The sequence below is a fragment of the Hoplias malabaricus genome, chromosome 2 (assembly GCF_029633855.1).
Source record: "Hoplias malabaricus isolate fHopMal1 chromosome 2, fHopMal1.hap1, whole genome shotgun sequence".
In the NCBI taxonomy this organism is placed as follows: Eukaryota; Metazoa; Chordata; class Actinopteri; order Characiformes; family Erythrinidae; genus Hoplias; species Hoplias malabaricus.
The window spans coordinates 20,304,841-20,330,424 of NC_089801.1; the positions used below are offsets into that span (position 1 = coordinate 20,304,841).

Sequence of the window (25,584 nt, forward strand, 5' to 3'; positions counted from 1 at the left end):
TTTTTTTATGACTTTTATGATGTTTATATCGATATCGGAATTACATCTTATCGACTGAGATTTTGAAATATATTGTGATATTAATTTTGTCCGTATCGTCCAGCCCTACACTGAACTATAAAAACCGACAAAATAAAATGCCATAAAGCTGGACTCACTGTTGAGAATGTTCGAGGCCCCCTCTCCGGATGGTGTGCTTTCCGTCTCTGTACAGGAGAGAAAAGTTTATTAATCTGTGCTAAACTGTGTGAAATTCCACATTCTTTAAAACTAAAAAACATCCAAATGTTTGGATTCCTGCTAATTCATGGCTGCTTCAGAAATCTAGGGCATTAAAGCAGCACTAGGTCATATTTTCCCCTTAAAATCAGAGCGTCTAAATCATTGTGTTGCTCCATTGAGCTGTAATGTAGATTGATAATTGATGTAGATAATTGAGCTGGTCAAATAGAGCCTCTGAGCTCAGCACTGCAGAAACTGCACTATGTAACTTTTAGAGGAGGGTAGGAAAGGATCTGACTCCTCCTTGGTTGCAGGACCGTGCTGTAAATAGAATTACACTTTGTAAATGTTGGGGGAAACCAAGAACAAAAATACCAAAACGTTACTTAGTGTAATTTGTTTTGTCTTTCATCTTCTGGAAGAGGTTTCAATGCATTTTAGAACATTCCTGTGAGGATTTGATTGCTGCATTCAGCCAGAGAAGCATTACTGATGTCAGATACTGATTCTAGATAATCAATTCAGAATCACACTATACTCTCAACTTAAAGGCATTAGATGCCGCATCTCTCCAGACATAGGGCTCGAGAGTATCTGTGTCCACAATGGGAACACCTTAAATTGGAAGAGTTCACTAATAAAATATAGTCTAGAATCCTTCATAAAGTGGATAAGAAAATGAAATGTGAGGCAAATAAGAAATTCCAGCTGTTACTTCAAGCCAGATGTTCTTTAGAACAAAATAAAAATCAAAGCTAAAAGTGAATAGAAAGTGGTTCCAGGCACAAATCTGCATGCTTAAGTCATAAGGAGCTTTGACAGATCACACACAGAAACCCTGCCTGTAAAGAAGTTCCAAACTCGACAGAGGACTTCTCCTTATGCCACAACATGTTGCAATTCAGCTTCTCTGCAGGTTCTCTCCTCGATTTGCAGCCGTTTCAGCGCTGAACGATGGAGGTGAAGGTTATTAATGCTTTTAAACAGTCGTTCCTTTATTTAAAAGTCAGATCTTTTAGATCAGGAACAGACGGGAGCCCATCAGTTTCCCCATCAGTGTTTTAGTCCGAACATTACATCCTGATCCAACATCCTGATCCAACTTGATCACAGTTCTTAGGAACTTTGTTGGCATTAAAAACATGGTCCAAAAAATGGTCAATTCCAAATAATAGCGCAACAATTTTCCACTCCCCATTGGAATTATCTTTGGCTACTGACGGCTGTTTGTTCAATGGTTGTTGATTGCTCTATGATGAAAAACCTCCTGACTAAGTTTTTATAAAGAAGCCTTCCACTATTGTTACACGTCAAAGAACCCTTTACAGCTGTTCTCTTCAATATATCTTCAAATATACAACAGCAACAGAACCACAGAAGACTCTGTGGCCCCAATAACAACAGCAGTAAACGCAAAGAGGACAAAGCTCACTCGTTTGTTTGGCTATTTTTAGGGGAAGCAGCCCCTGAGGGGAGCGTGTGTAAAAGTTAGGAAACCAGCTGATTCTTGGAAGGTAGTTCATGTGGAAGTTTGCTCTGACTGTACCTCTGTGAGCACGGACGTGAGTCTGAAAACAGTTGTAATACTTGTACTTTTTCCCGCATATTCCGCAGATGTAGGAGCCTGTGTGAGGACACAAAACAATCACAATTAGACAGCATCATTCAAACTCTTGTCTGTAAAATGTGTTAAAACAGTAAAGACAGTACTTTAATAAAAAAAATAAAAAATAATTGTTGTTATTGACTGCAAAAGAGTGTGTACTTATTTTTTAACCTGTGTAGGAAAAAAAGCTATTTGGGGAATGTAGACTGTTACAAAGCCTTTAAAATATTTGCTTATTCTGTACATTAATGAACAGTGTAAAAACATTGTTTAGCCAGAGCTAGATAAGCTTTCTGTACTAACTCTGGAAACAAGTATGGAACGACAGATTGTTTAGTTTGTCCCAAATAAACAAATCACAGATATGACATAAAACTTTTTGGTGAACATTCTGGATTCGTGAAACAGACCTCACACATTTTAAATAACAGCACTGCATTAAAAGGGTCGATTAGAGGAAAAACATGGAATCATCATCATTCAAAAATTATATTAAAAAGCGAATAAATATTAAATTCTCCTAGTACCCGATTTTCTTTGAGGTATGGGCTTCACCAATGAAAAACAATATACAGATCAGCTTTGCAGAATGGAGGCTTGTATTGGACCTGCTATTGTTTTCTATACCAAATTTTCAAAAGGTATCAATAACAATCTGAGATTAATATGCCTTTTCTGAAGAAACATTTCCCACTCATTGCCCTGTGGATGCATCACCATCCCGAATGGTCACCAAACCCATCTTCTGTCTGTAGAATGAGTGGAAAAATGTGCCCAAAACGTCCGTCTACACAAGTGCACTGATGACTGCCTCCTTTCTTGGTCCTGGTGAACGAAAACTGATAGTTTTCTATGTAAATGTCATGTTTATATGTTTTCTTCAGAACAGTAATGTAGATTCATCACTGAACATCACTTTTGCCCAATAATCCACATTGTGATTGCTCCTCTTTAGTCCATTGTGACTTTGTTTCCTTCTGTTTAGGTGTCTCCTGTTTCCACCAGTTCGTTTTTCGTTTGTTCTGGTTTCCGCTTCTTCAGTGTTCTACCCTTACATTTTCCTTTTATAACCTTCTCATTTAGGTCACATGTGCACCGAGTTTCAGACACAGCTGAATGGGAACAGGATCTTTTGCACAACTATAGGATTTTGAATTTTGGGCCGTTGGATTTCCTTCGTGAAGGTTTTAACATCCTTTCCATGGTTTCAGTCGACGACTCTCACTGGGGCCAAATTGTTTTTCAGTTTGTTTTCGGTCCAATGACTTGTTAAAGTCTGGCAGCACACTTTAACTGCAGACTAATTTGCATTTTAGACTTGTACCACTATTTGTTTTAGAAATGCAGATTAGGAGGTGGTTCCATATTATTTTTCCCCCCACTTAACACTGAGTGATTTCCTGAATATCTCCTCAGAAATACACCATAAATTAAAATATTACACTTCATTTGAGGCCTGTTTCACACAGCAAGAATGTTCAGATATTAAAACAAACTTTGTTTCGAGTCGTATCTGGGCTTTGTTCCGTTTAAGTGAAGAAGTACGGAGAAAATCCTCTAAATGTAGAATACAATCAGTGTAAAAATGTGTACATTTGAACTCCCTCAGCTGTTAAGGGGGCCCTGACCTTCAGCCTGAGGTTCCCAAGAGCCTCCGATGACCACACAGATCTCGGCTGGCAGGTTGGCTTCGCTGGCTTGGCCGTTGCTGGGAAGTCTGGTAGGTGTGGGCTGAGGCTCTGCCTTCACAGAGGCAGCTGTGGCTTTGGGGGATGAGGAGCGTGGCTTGGGGGCCTCAGTCTTCTTTGGTCTACCAGTATGTTTCCCTTTCATAACTTTCCCGTTCTGTTTATACTTGCACCAAACTTTAGACACAGCTGATTGGGAACAGCCAATGTCTTTTGCCACGTTGCGTGTTGGATTCCCTTCTTGGAGGAGTTTTATAATCTTTTCCATTGTTTCAATCGACAGCTCCTTTGTCGGGGCCATGTTTTCGGCCAGTTAGCCAAGTCCAGTTGCTCGTTAAGGTCTGTCAGCACTCCCTTTCAACGACAAACTAATTTGATTTTTTAGACTTCAAACAGTCTTTGTTTTAGAAATATAATATACAAACTGATTCCATAATATATTTCTTCAACATAAAGTGATTCCATACATTTTTCTCAACTTGATCTGGAAAAAAAAAGGCATTAATACAAATAATTTAATTGAATTAATTTGTGGTGTGTTTTATGAATCCAGAATGTTGTTTTGTGCCATATCAGTGATCTTCTAAATGTGGTAATCCCAACATTTTTGCAAGTTAGTTTTAAAAATGTATTTCCGACCCCCTCAGCTCTAAAAAGGACCCTGACCTTGAGCCTGGGAGTTGCGAGACCCTCCGATGACCACGCAGATCTCAGCCGGCAGGTTGGCCTCGCTGGCTTTGCCGTTGCTGGGCGGGCTGCTGGCCGCTGGCCGAGGTTCTGCCTTTACGGAGGCGGCTGTGGCTTTGGGGGACGAGGAGGGGACAGAGGAGGGAGCCGTCTGTGTGGTCGTCTCAGAGGGGACAGCAGCGCCCTCTCCCTGTTCACTGCTGGGGTTTGGGACTTCCGGATTACTGCTCATCTCTGCTTCAGTTTAGCCACGACTATACAGGCTGTGGACACACAAAGAGGAGAAATTATTTCAGGGGGAGGGAGGGGAAATAAAATAAAAATAAATAAATGAATAAATAAATACATACATAAAAAAAAAAATCAACAAAAATGCTAGACGTGAAAAGACGATAAGAGAGAAATTCATGGGTGAATGAATTCATCGTTACACGGACTGAGGCTCAAAACCCTACTATTTTGGTCATAAATACTAGGTCATCACTCATGAGGATACAAAGGGAGAAGATACCAAACCCCACACAGACGAGTGACCTGAGGCGAGGACTGAATGGTGGACCCCCAGGCTCCAGAGACGTGCTGAAACGACATCAATGTGGTACCACTGAAAGCAGCCTTCATCTTAATTAAATTCAATGGGTATGAAATGCTTGCTTTTTGGTCGCTTCATTTTACACTACCACAGCTCCCCACCCCCTAGAAATGTAGCTAGTCCCAGCCTTTAATGGGAACCGTGGGCTTTGGAAACCACAACAGCAGCAGCGGTAAGTTTAAGCGTTGTTTACTCATCGTGTATTGGGGTTTTGTTGTTGTCTGGCACTGAACACAGCTCCGTCATAAGTTCAGACAGATCAGTAGAGTTTGTTCCTTCCTTGTTGCAGCGTCCAGCTCTCGCTGGATTCTTTCGTCGGCCACCGATGCAAGGAGCGTTTGAACCTCTTCAAAAGACCACGGCGTAATTTTACGAGCTGCCGTTGTGAGTCGGAGGAATACAAACGTGATCTCTGCTGTAGCTGAAGACGTCTGCATTTCGCACTGATTGATGAGTCTCCTTGGCCAATCAGCGCTCTGCAAGGTTTACACATCACGCTTGGAACTATAAGAAAGCAGGTACTAAAAAAGAACCTGGTTATAGGTGCCAAAGCAAAACAGAGTCTTCTACATATTTTGCTGTGGAAAAGTGCCAAAAGCATCTATAGCGGCCTTAAAGAGGAATTCAACTGATCTTTAAAAAAAACATCTGTACGCATGGTTCCCATCACCGCCACCATAAAGAAATCTCTACAATGAGCCACAGCTCATTAAACCCCTGTGAATGACACAACAACTGAATTATTCAGACATTGAGAAATCTGTGGAAAGTTCACACAGGTTTTTTGCACAGCAATGAAAGTGTTACTCATCCCTTAGCCCAGGCCATGTACCCAAAGCTTTTAAACTAGAAGTTACTAAACCTCTGATCAAAACAACAAATCTTTATGCTAGCGTATTGTCTAATTACAGGCCTATTTCTAATCTACCATTTATATCCAAGATTTTAGAAAAAGCTGTGGCCCAACAATTAGTTCATATCTACATAAGAATCATATACATGAAAAATTCCAAGCTGGATTCAGGCCACATCATAACACTGAGGGAGCTCTAGTAAAGATCACAAATGATCTTCTGCTTGCCTCTGATCAAGGCAACCTTCCTCTGTTGGTTCTACTTGACCTTGGCGCAGCTTTTGATACAGTAGACCACAATATACTCCTAGAAAGGTTAGAAAACATGGTTGGAATTACAGGGATAACTCTATCGTGGTTCGAGTCTTACTTAAACAAACGTTATCAAATCGTAAATGGAAACAATTTATCTTCCAACAATTCTAAAGTAAGATTTGGAATTCCTCAAGGCTCTATTTTAGGACCATTATTATTTACATTATACATGTCACCGCTAGACACAGTTATAAAAAACCATTGCACTAACTTACGCAGACGACACGCAATTGTAAATTTCAGCCAAGCATGATGACAAACGAAGATTAAAGAAAATAGAGGACTGTGTAAAAGACGTGAAAAGCTGGATGTTGTGTAACTTCCTCCTTCTAAACAGTAATAAAACAGAGGTTCTGCTTCTGGGTCCAAAAGTGGCCAGAAATAAATAATCAAATTTAATTTAAAATTTTGCTGACTTTCCAGTTAAACCTGGTTCAGCAGCAAAAAATCTTGGCGTCATAATTGACCCGGATTTATCATTTGATCAACACAAATGCCTTATCCCTGAAGGACGCAGAAACATTAGTACATGCCTTTATTACTTCAAGGCTTGACTACTGTAACGCACTATTATCAGGATGCACAAGCAGAAATTTAAGTAAACTCCAACTAGTTCAAAATGCTGCTGTCAGGGTCCTCACTAAAACCAGAAAATTGGAAAATAGTCCAGTTCTATCATCACTTTATTGGCTGCCTGTTAAATTCTGCATCAATTACAACATTCTGTTATTAACGTATAAAGCCCTACATGGGCTCGCTCCTGAATACCTTCAAAATACTATTTCCTATTATGAGCCTCCACGTTTACTCAGATCACAGAGTACTGGATTTTTAATTGTTCCCAGAATTCAGAAGGCCTCAGCTGGGGGAAGAGCTTTTTCTTATAAAGCCCCAACTCTGGAATGATATTCCAGGAAATGTTCAGGACTCAGACATAGTCGCAATCTTCAAATTGAGGCTAAAACCTCATTTGTTTAGTTTATATTTGGTAGTTAATGCTCCCCCATACATAAAGATGGCAGGGGGGCCCGGGGGTCCGTGGACAAGGGGAATTATAGTAAACTGTGACACTGGTGTCGTCCGCCGCATCACGCAATCACTCAGGTTTGTTGACAGTGGAGCGGAGGGATGCCAGTGTTCCTCTCAAGGTTTCTTCCTTAGCTCAGAGGGAGTGTTTCCTTGCCACTGTCGGCCCTGGCTTGCTCTCCTGGAAGTTTTTGCATTCTTTACATTTTTACATTTCATGTTAAAACTCTATCTTTACTGGAATTCTGTGAAGCTGCTTTGTGACGATATCAACTGTAAAAAGTCCTGTACGAATAAATTTGACTTGATTTGGTTTGGTGTGTTCTCCCTGTGTCTCCCTGGGTTTCCTCCCATGCTCCAAAAACACACGCTGGTAGGTGGATTGGCGACTCAAATGTGTCCATAGGTGTGTGTGTGAGTGTGTGTGTGTGAGTGAATGTGTGAGTGTGTGTGTTGCCCTGTGAAGGACTGGCGCCCCCTCCAGGGTATATTCTCGCCTTGCGCCCAATGATTCCAGGTAGTCTCTGGACCCACCGCAACCCTGAACTGGATAAGCACTTAGAGATCATGAATGAATGAACTGGAGTGTTTTCTAAACACCTGGCCCTCATCCAGTGAAAATAATGTGGGTGTTTTGGTTTCAAATCATTTGAGATCATAGGGCTGAAATAAATTATAAGAAGAGCGGTAAGCCTGTGGAAGCTTTCCAAACTTGAACGCTCAATAACATCTTACACCCTTCAGAAATGAATAAATGAAATAATGTTTTCCAATGTGTCTCCTTTTGAAATAAAGGGCATTAATACCTATTTTTCACCTTCTGCTGCAGTAACAATCTCCACTGGAGAGGTTTAAGACTACATTATGGAACATTTTATTAAAGATTAGATGACAGCAATGAAATTAAATGGTCCAGCGTTGCCCGTGCAGCAGGTGAGGAGCTGGTGGTTGTGTCCAGCAGCACACGGGCAGGCAGCTGGACTGTATTGCATCACCAAGCAAACCGTGTTCTTAAAGGAACAGTGACCAGTGCAAACAGAGCATACGTAGGCCTTATTTATTCACTTAATGAACACAACCCTGACCTGACTTTATATCAGAAAATGCCTTTTACACATAATTATCAACATACAGATTAAAATATGTTGCAATTAGACTGTTATAATTATTTAAACCTCCTAATAACTCTAGATAAATGTAAAATATAATTAAAATACATTTAGAACCTAATTTTAATATATATATAAAATATAATAAAATGTATTTTATAACAGATACTAAACTTTAAAACAAGTCCAGACACAGTATGAGTCTCTCTTTTGTTTTGAGAAAGGAACCAATGTTCAGCAGGAACCAAAGTCAGTGGAGTGCTTCTGAGGGAACGCGAGCACCTGTGTTATGATTGGTAGTCACCTCCATGCACCGCTGTTCATTTGTATAAAATTGAGCAGAGCTTAACTTGATCATGCCACTGAATTTGCAAAGTTCACAATGCGTCGCTCACTCTCTTCGAAAATGAATGACTTCGACTACAGCTGGACAATACTTTTGTGTGTGTGTGTATATATATATCATAAACACATTTTCAAGAATCCTTCACTGACTAATGGTTGTCACAGGGCACTTCTCAGTTCGTAAAATATATCGTATCGACTGAAATTTAGAAATATATCTCAGTCCAGCCCGAACTTCCAGTGCACACACGGTTATGTCGCTTTTCCACCTCATGGGTCTGGCTCTACTCGACTCAACTCGACACGGCTCCATTCGCTTAAAGATTGTTGCTTTTCCACTGCCAGGGCTCCCCCACAAAATGGAGACAGTGATGTCGAAAATCCCCATCTCTAACAGGAATTGCTGGCTTTGAAAACTACAACAACGGCAGCGGTAAAGTGCTGTTTACTCGTTGTGTATTCACATGTTTGTTTTTTGTTTTGTTTTGGATTGAACACGACTCCGCCCCCCCAGTTCCCACAAATCAGTTTTACTTGTGCCGATTCGAGTAGAGTCATGTACGTTCCATGCAGTGGCGTAAGTGGCATTAGTGAGGTCAGGTCCTGATGTTGAAAGATTAGGAACCACTCCAACTCTTCCTAAAATGACTGGACATTGCTCCATCACTACATCATTGCTGAGTGTATTTATACACATCTTGCCAACTTCTGGCTTCCATCTCATCCCATTGTACTGGAGATTAAAAGAACCTGCAATGGGTGCACTTTAATTAATGGAAATCACTCATTAACTGAAGTATCTCTAAATAACTTCTCTTCTGAGAGAATAAGAACATGGGATTGTACATTATTCAGCCACAAGGAAAAACACAAGGCTTTCAAGAGCGCTGCTGGGCCCTCAACACAAAATGGTGGCTGCTTCTGGTCTGCGCTTAAAATGGTAAATATGCCATTTTCCTGCGTTAAAACACATACGAGCAATGAGTGTATGTGTATGTGTGTGTGTGTGTGCGCGCCTCGCATAAAAATGCTGACGCCACTCAGCCACTCGCTCTTCACTGAGGAAATCACATGCTGCAAATTTGTGCCGGCTGCTATTTCACATCAAATTTCTGCAGTCGTTCATTTTGTTGGGGTGGTGGGTCGGTGGGGGGGCTCTTTCACAGCAAGAGTGGCTAACAGCTCAGACTCTGAAACAAGCCTCAGCCTTTCACAGGGTGGAGACAGTTCAGAGATTTGACCCACTTCCTGATTTATCTGAATAAATTTGCACGGCAGGATGGATGTTTACTCCTTAATGGCTGATTTAACATTTAAGGCAGCGTTAGAACGTGGACGGAAGGACAGTGTGGTCACAGAGACCAGGCAGGAGACGATATTTCAGATTTTAGACACTAAGGCGGCAGTTTTTTTTTTTTTTTTTTTGCTGGTTTTAAGAACTAAGAATATTAGCGAGGTCTGCTGTTCCAGGACGTACTACTACTGCAGCTACTGGATGGAGCTGAACTGCACAGAACACAGTGTCCATATTTTTGAAAGTACAAGACTGCTTAAACGTAAGCAAAGATAATCTTCACTATCAGAATCACTTTATTGGCCTTTGTGCTTGCACAGTTTTTTTTTCCGTATTTAACCCAATCCGTGCAGCGAAACACACATTTACACACACTAGTGAGCACTAGCGGGCAGTGATCACACATGTCCGAAGAGCCGTTGGGGGTTAGGTGCCTTGCACAAGAGCACTTCAGTCATGACCTGCCGGCTCTGGGGATCGAACCGGCAACAAGCCCAGCTCCCTAACCACCAGGCCACAGCTGCCCCAGGTCCAAACAGACTCCAGTGTTGTCCTTTCACACACCGCGTTCACACTAGGGCTGTTGCCGTGAAAGAATTTTTCAATGCTGTGTTTTAACGGGGCTCAACACTGCGATATTGGGAAGTTACTTGTGCTACACTCCTGTCACTGAAACGAGCACAAAATCTTCCTTTTGTGACTGATGAATAACTTGGTGCTGGTGGAGATAAGATCACAAATATGCATTTCACCATTTAACAGCCACCTTTCTGCCTCATCTAAAGTGCCTGGCTCTGATTTCTTATTTGTTTGAAAGCTAAAACGCTCCCAAACTGGCAGTTGCATTTGGTTTGTGACTAGGGTTACTGCCATTGTGTCCATTTTATAAAATGAAGACTGGCATCCAGCTGTTCATTCGCAACAGTTCAGATGCCAAAAGTGGGTTTTTATTCTTGTTTTTATGATTTTCTTTTAAACAAATTTATTAAAATTCAATACACACACAAAATGTATAAAACAAGGAAGACCATACAATAAAGAAAAGAAAAACCTCAAAGAAAACACCATGTATACGTCGCTGTGGTGAGGATTCCTGCCCTTGCTTGCGGTTGACTGGTCAATAGCATGGTATTACCATATTGCGAAAGTCCTAGTTCACACACACACAGCTTCTCCAGGTTGTGGATTACTGTTACATGTGTGAAAGGTGCTTCATCATGTACTGATTTGAGAATATAGACCAAGTTGTGAGTTTTCTGCAACAAAATTGGGACCAAAAAAATATTTTTACAAATAAATAATAAACAAACAAATAAAATGCACAAACAATTTATAATCAACCTCAAGCTCATGTCAACATTTGTTTATAGCCCCAAATGTTTCAGGTTTTAAACCTCTATAAAACCCGTTTGCTGGACTGGGGCCAGGCCTGGGCATCAGTTAAAACGCAGTATAATCTACTTTAAGGAAAAAGTACAGCACCCCATTGGCAGCAGAATGCATGCTAACAACAACATGAGCAAGAATAGCTAATTGCAACAGTGCTGTGGTCAGAGGATCCATCAGATTTATTTTTTTTATGTTATTCCCGCAGAGGGCTGGAAATGATAAGTCGAGCTGCTCCAGTTTTTTAGCACCAGAAATACTTCGCTGGCCTGCATTCAATTACTGCAGAGCCGTGTGCAACCCACAATTTGTGAAAAAAAAAAAGCAATAACGTAAAAACATATTAGAGGTGGAGGGGGGGATTTTTTTTCCCTTCCCCCATTTTTTTCCATTAACGGAGATGGCTGGGAGAGAGAGAGAGAGAGAGAGAGAGAGAGAGAGAGAGAAAAAGAGAGAGGAGGGAAAAAAAGGAAAAAGAAAAAAAAGGAGAAGAACAGAAAAAAAAAAAAAAAAAAAAAAAAAAAAAAAAAAAAAACAGAAATGTCAGGCCTTAAAATTCCATCCAAAATGAGTGGGCACCGCAATAAAGCCTTTTCAATTTATATGCTAATGCTCCCCCAGAATTAAAATTTAATAACTGGGAGCGATTGAAAAGCAGACTTGAATTATATGAAAATAAATCCTGAAAGAGCTCTCTAAAATTAGAAATTCAGGCCAGTGTCTCTGCCAGCCACTAAGCCGTGGTAGGAGCGAGATTAAAATTTCTCCCTCCCCCCACCTCAACGCTTTGTCTTTTTTTTGTAAATTTCTTTTATTATTTATTTATTTTTGCTACAAATCAAAATTGCTGAAGAGAGAGAGAGTGAGCAAAAGGTTCTGTCGTTTACAGAACCATTAAGAGCAAAAACGGGTCTGAGCGTGCACATAAAAATATAAAAATACCAAATGGAATAACAGCCGGTCACATGACGTCTAGATCCACCAGACAATAACCATCTCAGAGACGCACACAAACATCAGCCTGCTTTTCTGCACACACACCGCCCTTTTCTTTCTGCACAAACACAAGCGGACTACAGTCAGCACTCCAGAAACAATGAGGGACATTTACACAGAAGAGATACATTCAGACTCATTTACCACCAAACAAAGATTAAAAAACAAATAAATGGAAAAACAGCAACTGTATCAGCATTCTTAAATTCTGACCCCACCCCTTTACTCTATATTGTCTTAACAACTATTAATGAGGATTAAACAAATGCAAATTGTCCAATCTATTAACTTCCAATAGTTAAATGAGGCTTTTAGATATTACTCAATGGATGTATATTATATAAAAGTCGATTTTCTCAGCTCCACTGACCACACAGGAGCACTTTGTAGGTCTACATTAACATTGTAGTTCATCTGTTGCTCTGCATATTTTGCTTGCCCCCTTTTACCCTGTCCTTCAGGACCCCCACAAGACCACAACAGAGCAGGTACGATTTGGGTGGTGCATCATTCTCAGCGCTGCAGTGACACCAACTTAAACACTCCCACATCGTTGGTCCACCTTGTAGATGTAAAGAGAAACAGTAGCTCATCTGTCGCTGCACAGTGTGTGTCGGTCGTCGGCTGGATGGTTTTGGTTGGTGGAGTGTTCTCAGTCCAGCAGTGACACTGAGTAGTTAAAACTCCAGCAGCAACTGCTGTGTCTGATCCACACTCCACGTCAGTGTCGCTGCAGCGCTGAGAATGATCCACCACCACATCACACCTGCTCTGTGGGGGTTCTGTGGGGGTCCTGACTGTTGAAGAACCAGGTGAAAGTGTTATAAAAACGTAGGTAGAGCAACAGCTTGACTCGTCTGTAATTGTAGAACTAGAAAGTGCTCCTGTAGACAGTGGAACCGAGAGATGGGACAGTGAGTGTAGAAAGAAGAAGATAGCTAATCTATGTACGTGTGTGTGTGTGTGTGTGTGTGTGTGTGTGTGTGTGTAGAATAATATGCCCAGTTCCTAGGGTCCAGTTTCACCACTCCCTTTCATTTCTGACCAGAGAGGTTTCAAACAAATGACCATTTGAAGAGAATAAGATGGACATGGTCCAGTCTGGTTGCATTCACAAGTCGAGCCCAGTAGGTATCTCCTGATCTGCATGCTTATACACAAACCCGACGTACACAGACTTCAGGAGCTGATCGCAGGATTGAAGCTTGTCTAAACCCGTAAAAATCTGATGAGAGTCTGGAAGCAAAACAAACCTGATTAAAGCACGCAGTTCTGTGGAAACTAAGAAAGCAGAACCTGATGTCAGACAGTAAGAAAGTGCATGTTATTTTTTTATTTTTTTTTTTTTGGGTGTGTGTTCTTCCAGACATTTCTACGCCTGACTCAAAAGTCCGATTAAAATCACATCTTCCATCGCCCTTTGTTGCCAATGGAGTGGTTTACCAAAAATTTCCTAATCAGTAAAGCATCCGATATCCATCTTTCTCCTTCCATTTAACGACTGTAAACTTGATATCGTGCCGCTTCAGGTTTTCTGAAGTCTATTAAAAAGCAGTTTGTTCCTCTTTGCTGCAGTAAATCCCAGGGGCTTGGGACTAGATATTAAAACATTGCTCTGAGAATTGTTGATCATGTCCTGGATCACAATCTTGAATCCATCTTCACCATTCCCGAAAGCGCAGATCCACTGCTCCAGAGCCCAACGCTAGGTCACACACTAGGAGACTTTGGGCTCATGTGCAGCTACTCCACAGCATCCCACTGCATTTCTTCCAAGTCTTTGGGAGACCACGCAAGTCTTGAAGGGTGCTCCTTAAAATAGCAGAATCCATCCAATATAAACATGTCCCAATTCCCAGTTAGCTGCCATACTCTCTGTCCTACAAAGCTTCCTGTCCCAGTAGTCAGCGTTCCTAATGATATCCAGCCTCATAACAGAGGTTACTGAGGCCGTACTTTCCCCTCACTGCATGTGACTGGTGTTTACTCCCCTCAGCTTTCACAGTCACCTCACAAGGTTAGGCCATGGCCTCTACTCCTGTTTTATTATTGTTATTTTTCAATCATATTTGCTCTGGCGGGACAGCCCTGGACAGCAGTTTAGAAAAATGTGGACAACAGGCCTTCGCCATATCGTATCGTTCGTGATAATATCGCCATCTTTTTTAAAACAATATTTTAAAAACCTATATCGTGAACAGTGATATTCTGTCTTGTTTACGTAATGACTTCACGCAGTTACCCATAATACAGCCTATGTTCTTTACATGAGTGATTTATACACAGGAGGAATTTGCTCCAATAAAAGGAAGTGACTTCAGTCATAAGGAGGTGGTTTTGTTACAATATAACTGTGTTATTATGTAAAAATATATTTTATTTAATATAATTAATAGGAATATAATGTTTATTTTGCTGCAATAGTGTGTTTTTGATTTTAATAAAAGGTTTTCCCAGTGTTTTGTTCATATCGCTAATAAAATACCCTGACATATTGTGATATAATTTTATAGCAATATCGCCCACCCGTAGTGGATGATGCTAAAAGTTTAAGAAGCAGACACCTTCTTCTTCTTCTTTCGGCTGCTCCCTCCCATCAAGGGTCACCACAGCGGATCAACCACGAGCCGCACCAACGATCTGGCACAGTTTTAAGAAGCGGACACTACTTGCAGCCCTTAAAGGTGATGTTCACAATTTTAATCAAAAACATAGGATATTTCCTCACCACTTGCTAGCTCTCTGGTCAGTTTTTCGACTTGCAAATCAGGCATGCTAGAAAGACCTCTGAGAAGTTGCTCTATTCCTGCTCCATAAGCGGGTTATAACTCGGGAGACCTCTAACTGCATGAAAGTAAACACAGATTGAAAATGCTACAAAAGTAAACAGTTACAAAATTATACATTTGTATGAGTTTCTGTGGTAACACGAACAGTGAATAAAAAGTACAGCCATGTACAAACAACAGTCGTTTTCCTCAAATCATACCATTCCACCTTAAAAGACACTGAGCTTCTGAACATAAACAAGCGACAGAACACCAGTTCCACAGAATCGATGACGTTGCCTTTAAAACGTGCCTCTCTGAGGTAAACTACATTCCTCTAAACAACAGTAATCACTCTCAGTTTTTATCTTCAAAACTCGATTTTATAGTGGACAAGGCAAACTTGAAATACGCACTTTTATTACGACATTAAATGCTGTCTATATAGGGAGCTCACTGGGAATGTGTGATTATGTCATCAAACTGCTCCAAATAAAAGTACATTAGGCTGCACATTCATCAGAGACTACACTGCCAACCCCAAAACTGCGTGTCCCTTAAGAAGCGACATCTTTGTTGGAGAAGTCTTGCGCAGCCGGGCATCACACTGAGAAACATAATGAATAACAAGGAGTTCAGTGAAAAAAGGATAAACCGCCAAAATGCTCAACAATCTTCTGTTTGAGGTCAACGAGACGCCCACATGAGCGTGCTGCAGCATGCCGACTATAGACATACACACATATACACACACCTTATAGATGTAAATGGCAATTTAACACGACAACATACTATACACCCCCCCCCCCCCCCCGCTCTTCTCTTCCGCATCCCTGTGCAATTCCTCCATACTGTTAAGTAAATAGTGAAATTCGAGGCCGAGGCAGATCTGGGGAAAATTACTGAGCGCAGGTTAAAACAAGTGCAGTGCAAAAAAATTAAAGGAAACTTGCTGGTCAAAGGCAGAAGAGCGGCGCCATGAGAAGGTTCTGGAGGGTGTTAACCCCTTATCTTTCAACTATTACAGTTCACTGAGGAAATCAGCGCATGTTCTCCGCCGAGGACACTTCTGCACGATTTACCATACGTCTAAATTTAACACATTGTGCAAAAATTGCGGCATGTTTTGAGGTTTCTCAATATGTTCAACTTTGACATTATGCAACAAAACTTTCCACTATAAAAGACTTATATTAGGGGTGACAAAATCTAGGCAACATTACATCCCAAGGTTTATTTATATCCTTTTAAGGATGTTCAGAGTTGTCATCACCACAGCTTTGACTTTTCCTTTTAACAAGTAAGCGAAAGGTCTGGGTATTGTTTTTTTTTACCTTAAAATTACAGCTTCAAAACCATTATGATGCTCCACTGACCTGTAACAGGGAGAATAAAGCCTCTGTTGTTGCTACTACTCCAGACTCAGCACTGCAGAAACCACAGTATGTAACTTATGGAGTAGAAGATTAGGAACCCAACACACCACATCTCCCCCTTTGTTTCAGGAGAGAGCTGTAAAAGTAAATTACACTTTGCATCTGTCGCGGTGGGGAGGGGGGGTGGGGCGTTATTTGACTTCACTGCCTCACAGCTCAATGCGAGGGGGGTTTACAACCCTCCAGTCAACGTCTGGCATTGGGCATGGTGATCTCTGAGCTATTCAATACAGATTAAGCAAGTGTGTGTGGATAGAATCCCTGTGTCAGCAACGGGGGCAGCTTAAAGAAGCTGAATTTACTCAGTTTAGAGGGTCTACAAACATTTGGACGTGGTTAAGGAAAATATGGGCCGATGGAAACAAGCCCACGTATCCATATCAGGGCCTTAAAGTATGGCAAGATTAAATGACATTTATAACACAGTAACTACGGCTGTTCAGCTAAACAGACTTCAATAACCTCATTGTTCCTCCAAACAGAGATGAATTGCCTTCGGTTCAGAGATAGCGCCATCCTTTATAGTGTCACTGTATCTGCTGCTACTTCTGTACATTTCTGAAGCTTAATCTTAATTTCAATCTTAATCCTAGGAACTCTTGTTCATTCTCCAGCGCAGCGGTGATCAGTTATTGCCGATAGCAACAGTTGCAAAGCTGCAAGCAGAGGAGAAGATAACGGCAGCCTTGACAAAAGGCCCATTAGCCTGATATTCAAATTTCATCTTCTACACTTGATTTGGAAGACGACAACCACACCAACACTGCACAATAAGTTTTAATAAGAATTAATTACGCTTTTTGGAATTACCAGGCTTTCTGGCTTAATCCTGATTAACAGCAATGTTGGCGAGCTTGGCTAAACTCCGCTAATTGGCTAATTTTAGCTATCGACTTTTACTGAATCATATCACAGGCTTCTGTTTCTAGCTAAGAATCTGTAATTGTCTTTGCTACACAGGCAAATATCCTTCCTCTTTGGCTGCATACGATTATAATTAATGCAGGCAATAATTTGGTTCATATTCAGTGTGTAAACTACACACTCTTAATACCGCCAGTAGTCTTGTGATTCCAAAATATCTTACAAATTATTTTGGAATAATAGCTGGCTACTTGTCGTATTAACTGAGTGTATCTTTCACATTCTGAATATAAACCAAATTCATAACAGCACCATTTCACAAAAATAGTAGATTCCTAAATCTGTACGATAAAGAAATAATAACAATTTTATCCTCATGCAAATAATCATGATCCACATCAGCATACTTTTTCCAAACAAAGAGCCCAGAGCTTGACTGATATTTCCTTTGAATGTTAAAAACAGCAGTTTATCCAACAGTTTTATCAAATCTGGCTAAAATGAGAGCTACATGCACTTGAGTGGCAGGGTATAAATCAAGTTTAGAAATGTAACTATGCGAGTTGTAGCTCAGTGTTTTTATTTATTTAATAATTATTACTATTATTACTATTATTTTTATATATTAATCATGCTATTAAGGAGAGGTTTGGATGTGTGGAAGCCAAACTGCAAAAAAACAGCTCCGGCCAAAGTGCAATATTTTAGTGTGATTGTTTAATTGTTAACGGCATTGAGAATGATCTTTGCTTAAAGTGTTACGTCTAAGTAATGCAATGTAGAATTACAATAAGAGTGTAAATAATTTACTGGTATGATATGAATTATCAGGCCATAGGTATGACAGTAAAATGTGCTCTGAATAGCTGGGTACTTTTAAAGAAAGAAAAAAAATCCATACATGTCCTGTTTAAAACAGGGAGTGTTCCTCCTGGGGTTTGTCGCCTTGCAGAGCTGCTTGCTTTTCCACTCTTTCCTCTCCCTCCCCCCTCCTTCTTTCCCCAGATCCAGCCAACCACGAGTGAGATGTGAAAACAAAAGGGGTCAGTGGGTTAAAAATTAGCCACTCACTGCTCTTGTGCTGGACCAGCTACCATTAAACACAGTCGGGGAACGAGGCGGGGGACAAGAACAGGCCCACTGGTAAAACATGGAAAATCAGGAAAATCACAGAACATATTTTCACTAAATCATGCAGAGGGAGGTGCTGAGGTGGAGGAAGACATTTTAAATATTTTGATGTAAACTCTACTCTTCGGTAAGAGGCAGCAGGCAGAAATAAAACCAAGCCAAACTTCAGAAAGACCTAACCAGAGGAGAGATCTCTACTGGTGGCCTGGAAAGAGCAAACCACAAATTACCACCAGCACAAATACACCCTGCGCACAATAATTAGCTGCTATAAGTAGAAAGCAAGCAGCGAAAATGGCTGAAAATCTCTCTGAGTTTTTTTAAGCCAGGGGCCAATATTCAGCATCCAAATCCAAGGGTTATTTAATGGCTATTTACAGAAATCTCTGAGCTCATGTACTGTACCAGTCTATAGTCTGGACATAACTCTGTGAACAGATGCTGCCTATGAAGCCATTCTGATATTAAAATGCTTGAAACATGCCTCTAATTCAGATATAAACCAGCTAAAATGGTTAGCCCAGAATATGTGGAAATGGTGGAAATGTGTCCCCAAGTGGCTCCTCAAAGCTGCCCCCCTCCATTAAAACAGAGAAGGTCTACCCTGAGTAATCTGAAACAGAACATAGTTCAGACTCCTGATTTTTTTTTTTTTTTCACTGCATACTTCCATGAGTTATGTCTATAGGGGCACAGTGATATCAGAAGCATATCTGTATTAGAAAACATCTGCTTTAAATCTATCAACATTGCACATGTTTAGATTTGACAAATATTTCAAAACAATATCGTTTGAAGAAAGTGATGCTAAAAAAAATTAATCTTGTATAACTTGTATTAATTATACTGTAACTAAGGACTCATATCTGTATAATGCTGTGGTAGTGAGGGTAGATACCGTCTAAACTTCTCCATCCAATAATTTCTGTATGGATTTATCCGCAGCAATTTCACGCCTATCACACCCTTGTTACTGCAGTTCTCTCTTTAGGACGAGAATGTTATCATTTTTACATCCAGGTTTTCTTATTTATTATTTCTTAAACCATCTAATAAGATGCAAACAAGACCATGAACGTGTGCAACAACGATAAAGCTCCTCAGTCCTATTCTACTTTTCTAAATTCTGGAAATCAATAAAAAATTTCAGAAAAATGCTTCATTTCCTAACTTTTTTTTTTTCATACTGTATTTGTGCTTTCACAAAGCCAGGACTAACCTCTCAGCAGAAAGATCCTTTCAGATTATCACCGATCGCCGCACAGCTCTTTAGATATGGACCCATTCCCTGAAAGGAATAAAATAGATAAAATGGATAAAAATGTGAAAAACATCAAGGGCAATTCTGCCTCATCTTTATGCATCCATGAAACCAATGAGGCCTGTATGCTCCCACAGGTTACACCATGATGGCAGGTCTTATCCACTCTTATCTAGCACATGCAGTTAGACTATCATGATGTTTTGGAAAGCCCACATTGACAAAGCCTAGGGATTGTGGGTGTCCATCCCTTCCCAAATCTAAATTGCCATTTCGCTGCATACTCAGCCAAATTAAACAGAGCTGAAACTACATCATCAGCATTTTTCTTCAAGAAGCTTTGGTGCATCTTTAACTGTTCTGTTCTTCAAACCCTTTAAATCCTGGTTTTATCTATCTGCATTTTACAGCAATTACAGCAATTCACAAACTTTGCCTTTGCCCAAAGTCAATGTTTAAAGACAAGTTTGTTCCCTGACATTTGCTTGTTTGGTTCTGGCCTAGAGCTATGATGCTAATTTTGGGGGCTTTGTTACCCTGCTGTATTAAACACTGTATTTCTGTGTACTATTAACACAGGGATAGCTCTAGAGATGTTTACAAATCAATATCAATAGCCTCTGTACAAGAAACATATGAGATATTGACATTATGAAGCAAATCTAGCTATATACATAAGCTATATCACACATTAGCACCATGCTAACCCCATTCCTTTCAGACAGTTATCTATAAACACAAAGAAAAACATATTAGTAAATCTAAACCATTAGCATTCATGTTCTGCACTTATGTACATTACATTACAGACAACAACAGGTCACTGTCAAAGACATTTTTGTGAGACTGAGGAAGGTCTGAAGCAAGTGTGTTGATTTAGGCCTGGAGTTAGCATGATGCTAATTAGTAGACAGGTGCTGTGCCTGAAACCCTGGTCACATCAGAGTGCACTATACTGAGGTTTCCACCATTTTGTAGTGGTATCTTAAACACAAGCCATGACCAAAATGACTCCCTATTTTAATTTTAGGTGCACTATTTGGTATGTCAGCTTTTAAATCTTAAAGGAAATTTTGATTGTGGTTTTGAGGACACTACAAACTCCCACATTGTACTCGTAATTTATAATGAACTTCACAGTTCACTGTACAAGCTTAATGTGGACCAAAATGCATAGAGTTTTTTGCTATTAAGCAACACACTTTGAAAGTGTCTAAGTGTGAACTAAATAGCACAGATGAGGGAGCCATTTTGGTCACAGCTATAGATAGCAATTTTCAGTACACAAACAATGTCACAGTGCTTTGCAATAAGCTGGTTACAATGGTGATATGTTGGTGTTATGGGTATCCCCTATGTTTGGTAAAATCCTGCCTGATGCAGTGTCTAAAATCGATCACTATCCTCATAAAATCAGTTCACTATAATGGTCAACCCTGTCTCAACTAATGAAACGAATAGTGAGTAAGCAGCCATTTCGAACATAGCTTAGATTTCATTACTGTGAAATATATCACCTTCCTGATATTTTACCTGAATATCTGAGGTAAAAAATGTTTGTTTTTATCAAACTGAAACTTTAAATATGTTTAATAATGTTTGATACAGTGATACACATGACTTTCCAATTCTACTGCCTCAGTACTTTTAGTGTAGTAGAGTACTTTTTTGTTACTGTGTTGGTGAAACCACTGCCAGCTCTAGAGAAGAGTGTGATTCTCTGCTCAGGTAAGTTTTACCTCACATCACCACTAAGAGTCCTTGGAAAAGACTGATATCTCAACAGTACATTTCCCTCCCTAGCTTTATAGTTCAATATTAAATGCCCATAATGCAACACAAAACCAAGTGTACTGAAGAGGTATGTTATCCAGATGTTGCCATGCATCACTCTTATGTTCATCCCTACTAAATTTCATATTCTTAAGTCTTGACCTCGTTAAAAACACAAGAAATGGTACAGAAAATTAATAAAAAAACATATCTTCATTTGTGTAATACTTGTGCTTCCAAAGGCCCAGAAACTAAAAAAATTAACCATCTGTAAACTCCTGAACTTTCGCCACAGATACTTGAGCTCAAACTGTTGCCATTAGTCAGCCATTTCATGTCATGCCTGAGGCTTGCACAAAATAAATCTATGTTTTCCTCATCACGGCTGAGGGTGTGTTACAAACATTTTAAAGGCAAGGGCCAACAGAGCAAGTAGATGTTTACCCCAATACCCCTGAGCTCAATGATAGAACAATGAGGACAAAAATGCAACAAAATACAGTGGCCCTGAAGGGCAAAAGCACATATAATATTGTTTGAAAAAATGTATGCATGATTTTAATGTGTAAGCAAAAATATTCTTGTATATTTAAAATATGGATTCTGAAACATGAGTTAGCCATGGAACTGAAAGTGGTAATGGATTTAAAATCTTTGCTTACATCTTAATTAATGCAGCAGTAACTCTTACAGCTGCAGTATTTAAGATGGAACTGAAAATAAGAAATTGGACAGCAGTTGCTCCATTTCAGCCTGGTAAGCTTACTGTGGTTATGTTAACCTTGTTTTTTCTGGGACTATAAAATAAATAGCACAAATAACTAGACTGCATAATTGCATTATGGATGTTCTTAGGACTGAGAAAATCCTCAATGTATGTCAATGTAACATAAGCTTTGCGTGGGAGGCTAATATTGAGTTAGTGGTTAGCACAGCTAGCGGGCCTCCTTTTTTTAATGTGCATGTGTGTGCATTTTTAAATGCTCGTACCTAGAACTTTTGTGGACATTTTTTTTCTTGTATGTGCTTTTGCCCTTGAGGGCCACCTTAAAAATAAGAGAGACACATTCACAGTTGTGTCAACAATTCAGAATTGTAAACAGAGTCATGGCCCAAGGTCAGTCATAAATTTGCAGTTACGAGTTACAATGGGCTGAAGAAACCAATGGCAACACTGCACCAACTTTAAAGGGCCCATACCATACATTTTCCCTGCCTCTTTCTTGGCGCTATAGGTTTGAATTATGTATCATAAGCAGAATTTTTTTTTTTATTCGTTTCACTAATCACATGATTTTGTCTACAAATCTACAGCTGAACAAAATGGTGGAGGTTCTCTTTACACATGCTGCTTTTGTTACTGTGCCTTTGAAAAATGATATACACATAGCTTAATGAAAATAAGCAGTTTTGATTAGCAGTTAAAAAGCAGACTCTCCTTATATCATCAGCATGGACGATGATGAAGGTGCACGTGTGCTGGGATTTGTGACATCACAAAAACAAAATGAATATAGAACAGCCTGTTGTAGGGGGTTAGTACCCATAAATGAAAGGTAGGTTCTAAAGCATGGACCTGTTTGGGCACTGCATCAAACTCCCATGGAAAAAAATGCAAAACAATGTGATTTTAACCAGGAAAAGAGCCCTTTAAATTAGGGGCAAATTTTGTGTTTTACTCTCAGAGCTCGGATGAGGACTCGGTCGAGTGGCTCTGCTTTTTTAGCTATACTTTGACTTCTGTTTATATATAAAAAGCGCTACTGCAGCAGCAAGCTATAAAATGCAAATCTTTGCGCCAGTCCTTCAAACGCGTGCGAATGTAAAGGTCAATATTGAAGCAGCTGGAGCGTCCAGCATCTCCCTGCTGACCATCAACAATAAAATGAGAAACAATAAAAAAGATAAATAAATAAGAATGGGCAGCCAAAAGAAAAGGACAACTGCTTTGTATTTTTAAAGAGATTAATGTAAATAAAGGAGGGGTCCCTAACCACTGTTTGGGTTTAAAATGGAAAACACTCTGCAGTGTTGTTCTATAGGATGCTTGGGTCTTTTGTTTTTGGCCTGTGATTTTAAGCGCATTTTAAAGCTGGACAATCTGCTGCTTTTTGTTCACAATAACTTCACAGGAAAGCCAAGAAAAGGAAGTTTGAATAAAATAATAATAATACTAAAAAAAAAAAAAAAAAAAAGACATGAGGATCTAAGGTTACCGTTCAAGGGAAGTTCTCAAAGGGCACAGACTAATCAAGTGTGTACTATTCATAACAACAATTAATTGGATGGAGCCCATCCCTGAGATAGAGGTCTGCTCATTGTTGTATTTATCATTCATTCTACCCACATATAAAATGTGTGTCCACTATTTCCAGCATGCTGGACAAGCCTGATTGATCTGTAGTATTTATGGTAAAGAACAAAAGTGAGTAAGGGTCAATGCATTTGTGCACAGAAGCTCAGATGTGCTGCAGACTGTTGCAGCAGCAGCAGCTCTGCTCAAATTCTCAATATATACATGTGCACGCAAAATATAGGCTACACAGTTCGCCCTCTACTCCACTCTTATCTACTCTAAATAGCCAAAAGGAGGCAAGATGAAGATGAAAAAACGTGCATTTTTATTGTATTTCTTTTTTGTAATGTTTGATAAAACAATGAATAAATCAATAAATGCAGAAATTAAAGTATAATATCACCCTGATGAAAAACAATGTGCATAAGAAAAGGCAATGGCCTTCTAATGTTTATATTGTTGTCCAAACTCCTGGCAATTCATGTAACATTTGCTTAAAAAAATGATTTTTTATATATTCATAAATATTCAGTTGCTGTGTCCCACAGAGCACTGTCACTTCATAGGAAACCTTGCATTAAATTTGCTACAATACTGCATTCAAAAATGGAAAAGGGAAAAATAACGAAAATTAAAATCTCCACAAATTTTAATGAGAAAAGAAACATGTAGAAAAAACAGCAATCTTATTACTCCATTCTCATATTCCTCGACCAAAAGAGTGTCACGCAAATGTATCTCATATAAAACATAAATTGCACGTTTTTTTCTGGAGTATGAGCAAAGACCAAAGAAAGAAACGCAAAAAACGAACAAATGAAAGAATTTGCAATCAGATTAATTGCAATTTCTTAATTTTCTGGGAATATCTGCCGCCAGTGGGCGCTAATTTAGCGAGACATACAAAAAAAAGAAAAACGAAAACGACATTCGAGCTAAAGGATAAAATTAATCAACTCAGACCCACTTTTCAGCAACGGTTTTCAGCGTTTTCATCCTATAAGCCCATAAAGAGTAAAACAAGATCCCTGAACTGAGAGCCAGTAGCTGGAGGGTGTTTTAATCGCCGAATAAAAGCCGAATAAAGGAGATTTTTTTGGTCAAACATGGCTGCGTCGCTCTGCTCTTTCTGTTTCTCCTTCCCCGTGCCGCCGAACGAGGGGCTTTTTATTTATAAAATGCCGCAAAATCTCCAACCGAAAAGCCAGCTTCACGCGATTAAAAGCGCTTTTCGGCGGCGTTTCACCCTCAAAACTCACCACAAACTCCATTTTGAGATTTTTCTGTATGAAGGAAAAATCCTCTGTGGAAACCCCAAAAAGAAGACAGAAGCAGCAGCGTTTACATTTTGAGAAAAAAAAAATAAAAACACACACAAAAAAAAAAATCCCAGAACTTTTACAGAAGCATTGTTTTTTTTTTTTTTTCAGAACTGTGACTTACCCGAGCTGCATCGGCGTTCCTCTGTCAGAAATATAAATATTAATAAATGCAGAAAATCCAGGAGGAGCGAAGGAAAAGCTGCTGCGAGGAGACGCCAAATGAATAAATCTAATTCAGAAAAAAACAGAAGGAAAAAAGCAAAAAAAAAAAAAAAATGGAAAAAAAGCAAAAAAAAAAAAAAAAAAAAAAAAAAAAAGCCTGCGTCTCCTCCCCAAAGCAAACCCAGCGCGAGTCACGCGGAGAATTTTTTTTTCTTTTTTTTTTTTTCTTTTTTGCCTGCAGGGTGTGTGAAGTAGACAAAAGTCCTCCCGGCTCCAAACGACTAAACGGCAAAATAAAAATATGGCAATAAAATTACATTTAATTTCATATTTTTCCGCAATCTTGTGTCGGGTTGTGCTCTCGCGAGACTCTTTTCCTAAATTACAACAGCAGCATCTCTTTAGTGTCCTTTTTATATATATATATATATATAATTTTATTAATAACATAG

The 25,584-nt window shown here is 39.6% G+C and overlaps 1 protein-coding gene across 6 annotated transcripts in view; it reads right to left on the minus strand.

The window, feature by feature from the left end:
* Positions 1–25,200, minus strand: part of znf618 (zinc finger protein 618) — a 39,748-nt gene extending 14,548 nt beyond the window's left edge. For 2 of the 6 annotated variants that reach the window (XM_066661805.1, XM_066661799.1), the window contains exons 1-5: positions 25,092–25,200; positions 19,538–19,606; positions 4,183–4,466; positions 1,769–1,846; positions 159–206 (exon numbers count right to left, since the gene is read on the minus strand). In XM_066661805.1, coding sequence (XP_066517902.1) covers positions 159–206; positions 1,769–1,846; positions 4,183–4,435 — 379 coding nt within the window. In that variant the 5' untranslated portion in view covers positions 4,436–4,466; positions 19,538–19,606; positions 25,092–25,200. Of the gene's footprint in view, positions 1–158; positions 207–1,768; positions 1,847–4,182; positions 4,467–18,088; positions 18,180–19,537; positions 19,607–24,907; positions 25,043–25,091 lie in introns of those variants that run through there. The other 4 variants (XM_066661801.1, XM_066661802.1, XM_066661800.1 and 1 more) reach the window with 4 other exon arrangements.
* Between the last annotated feature and the right edge of the window lie 384 nt (positions 25,201–25,584).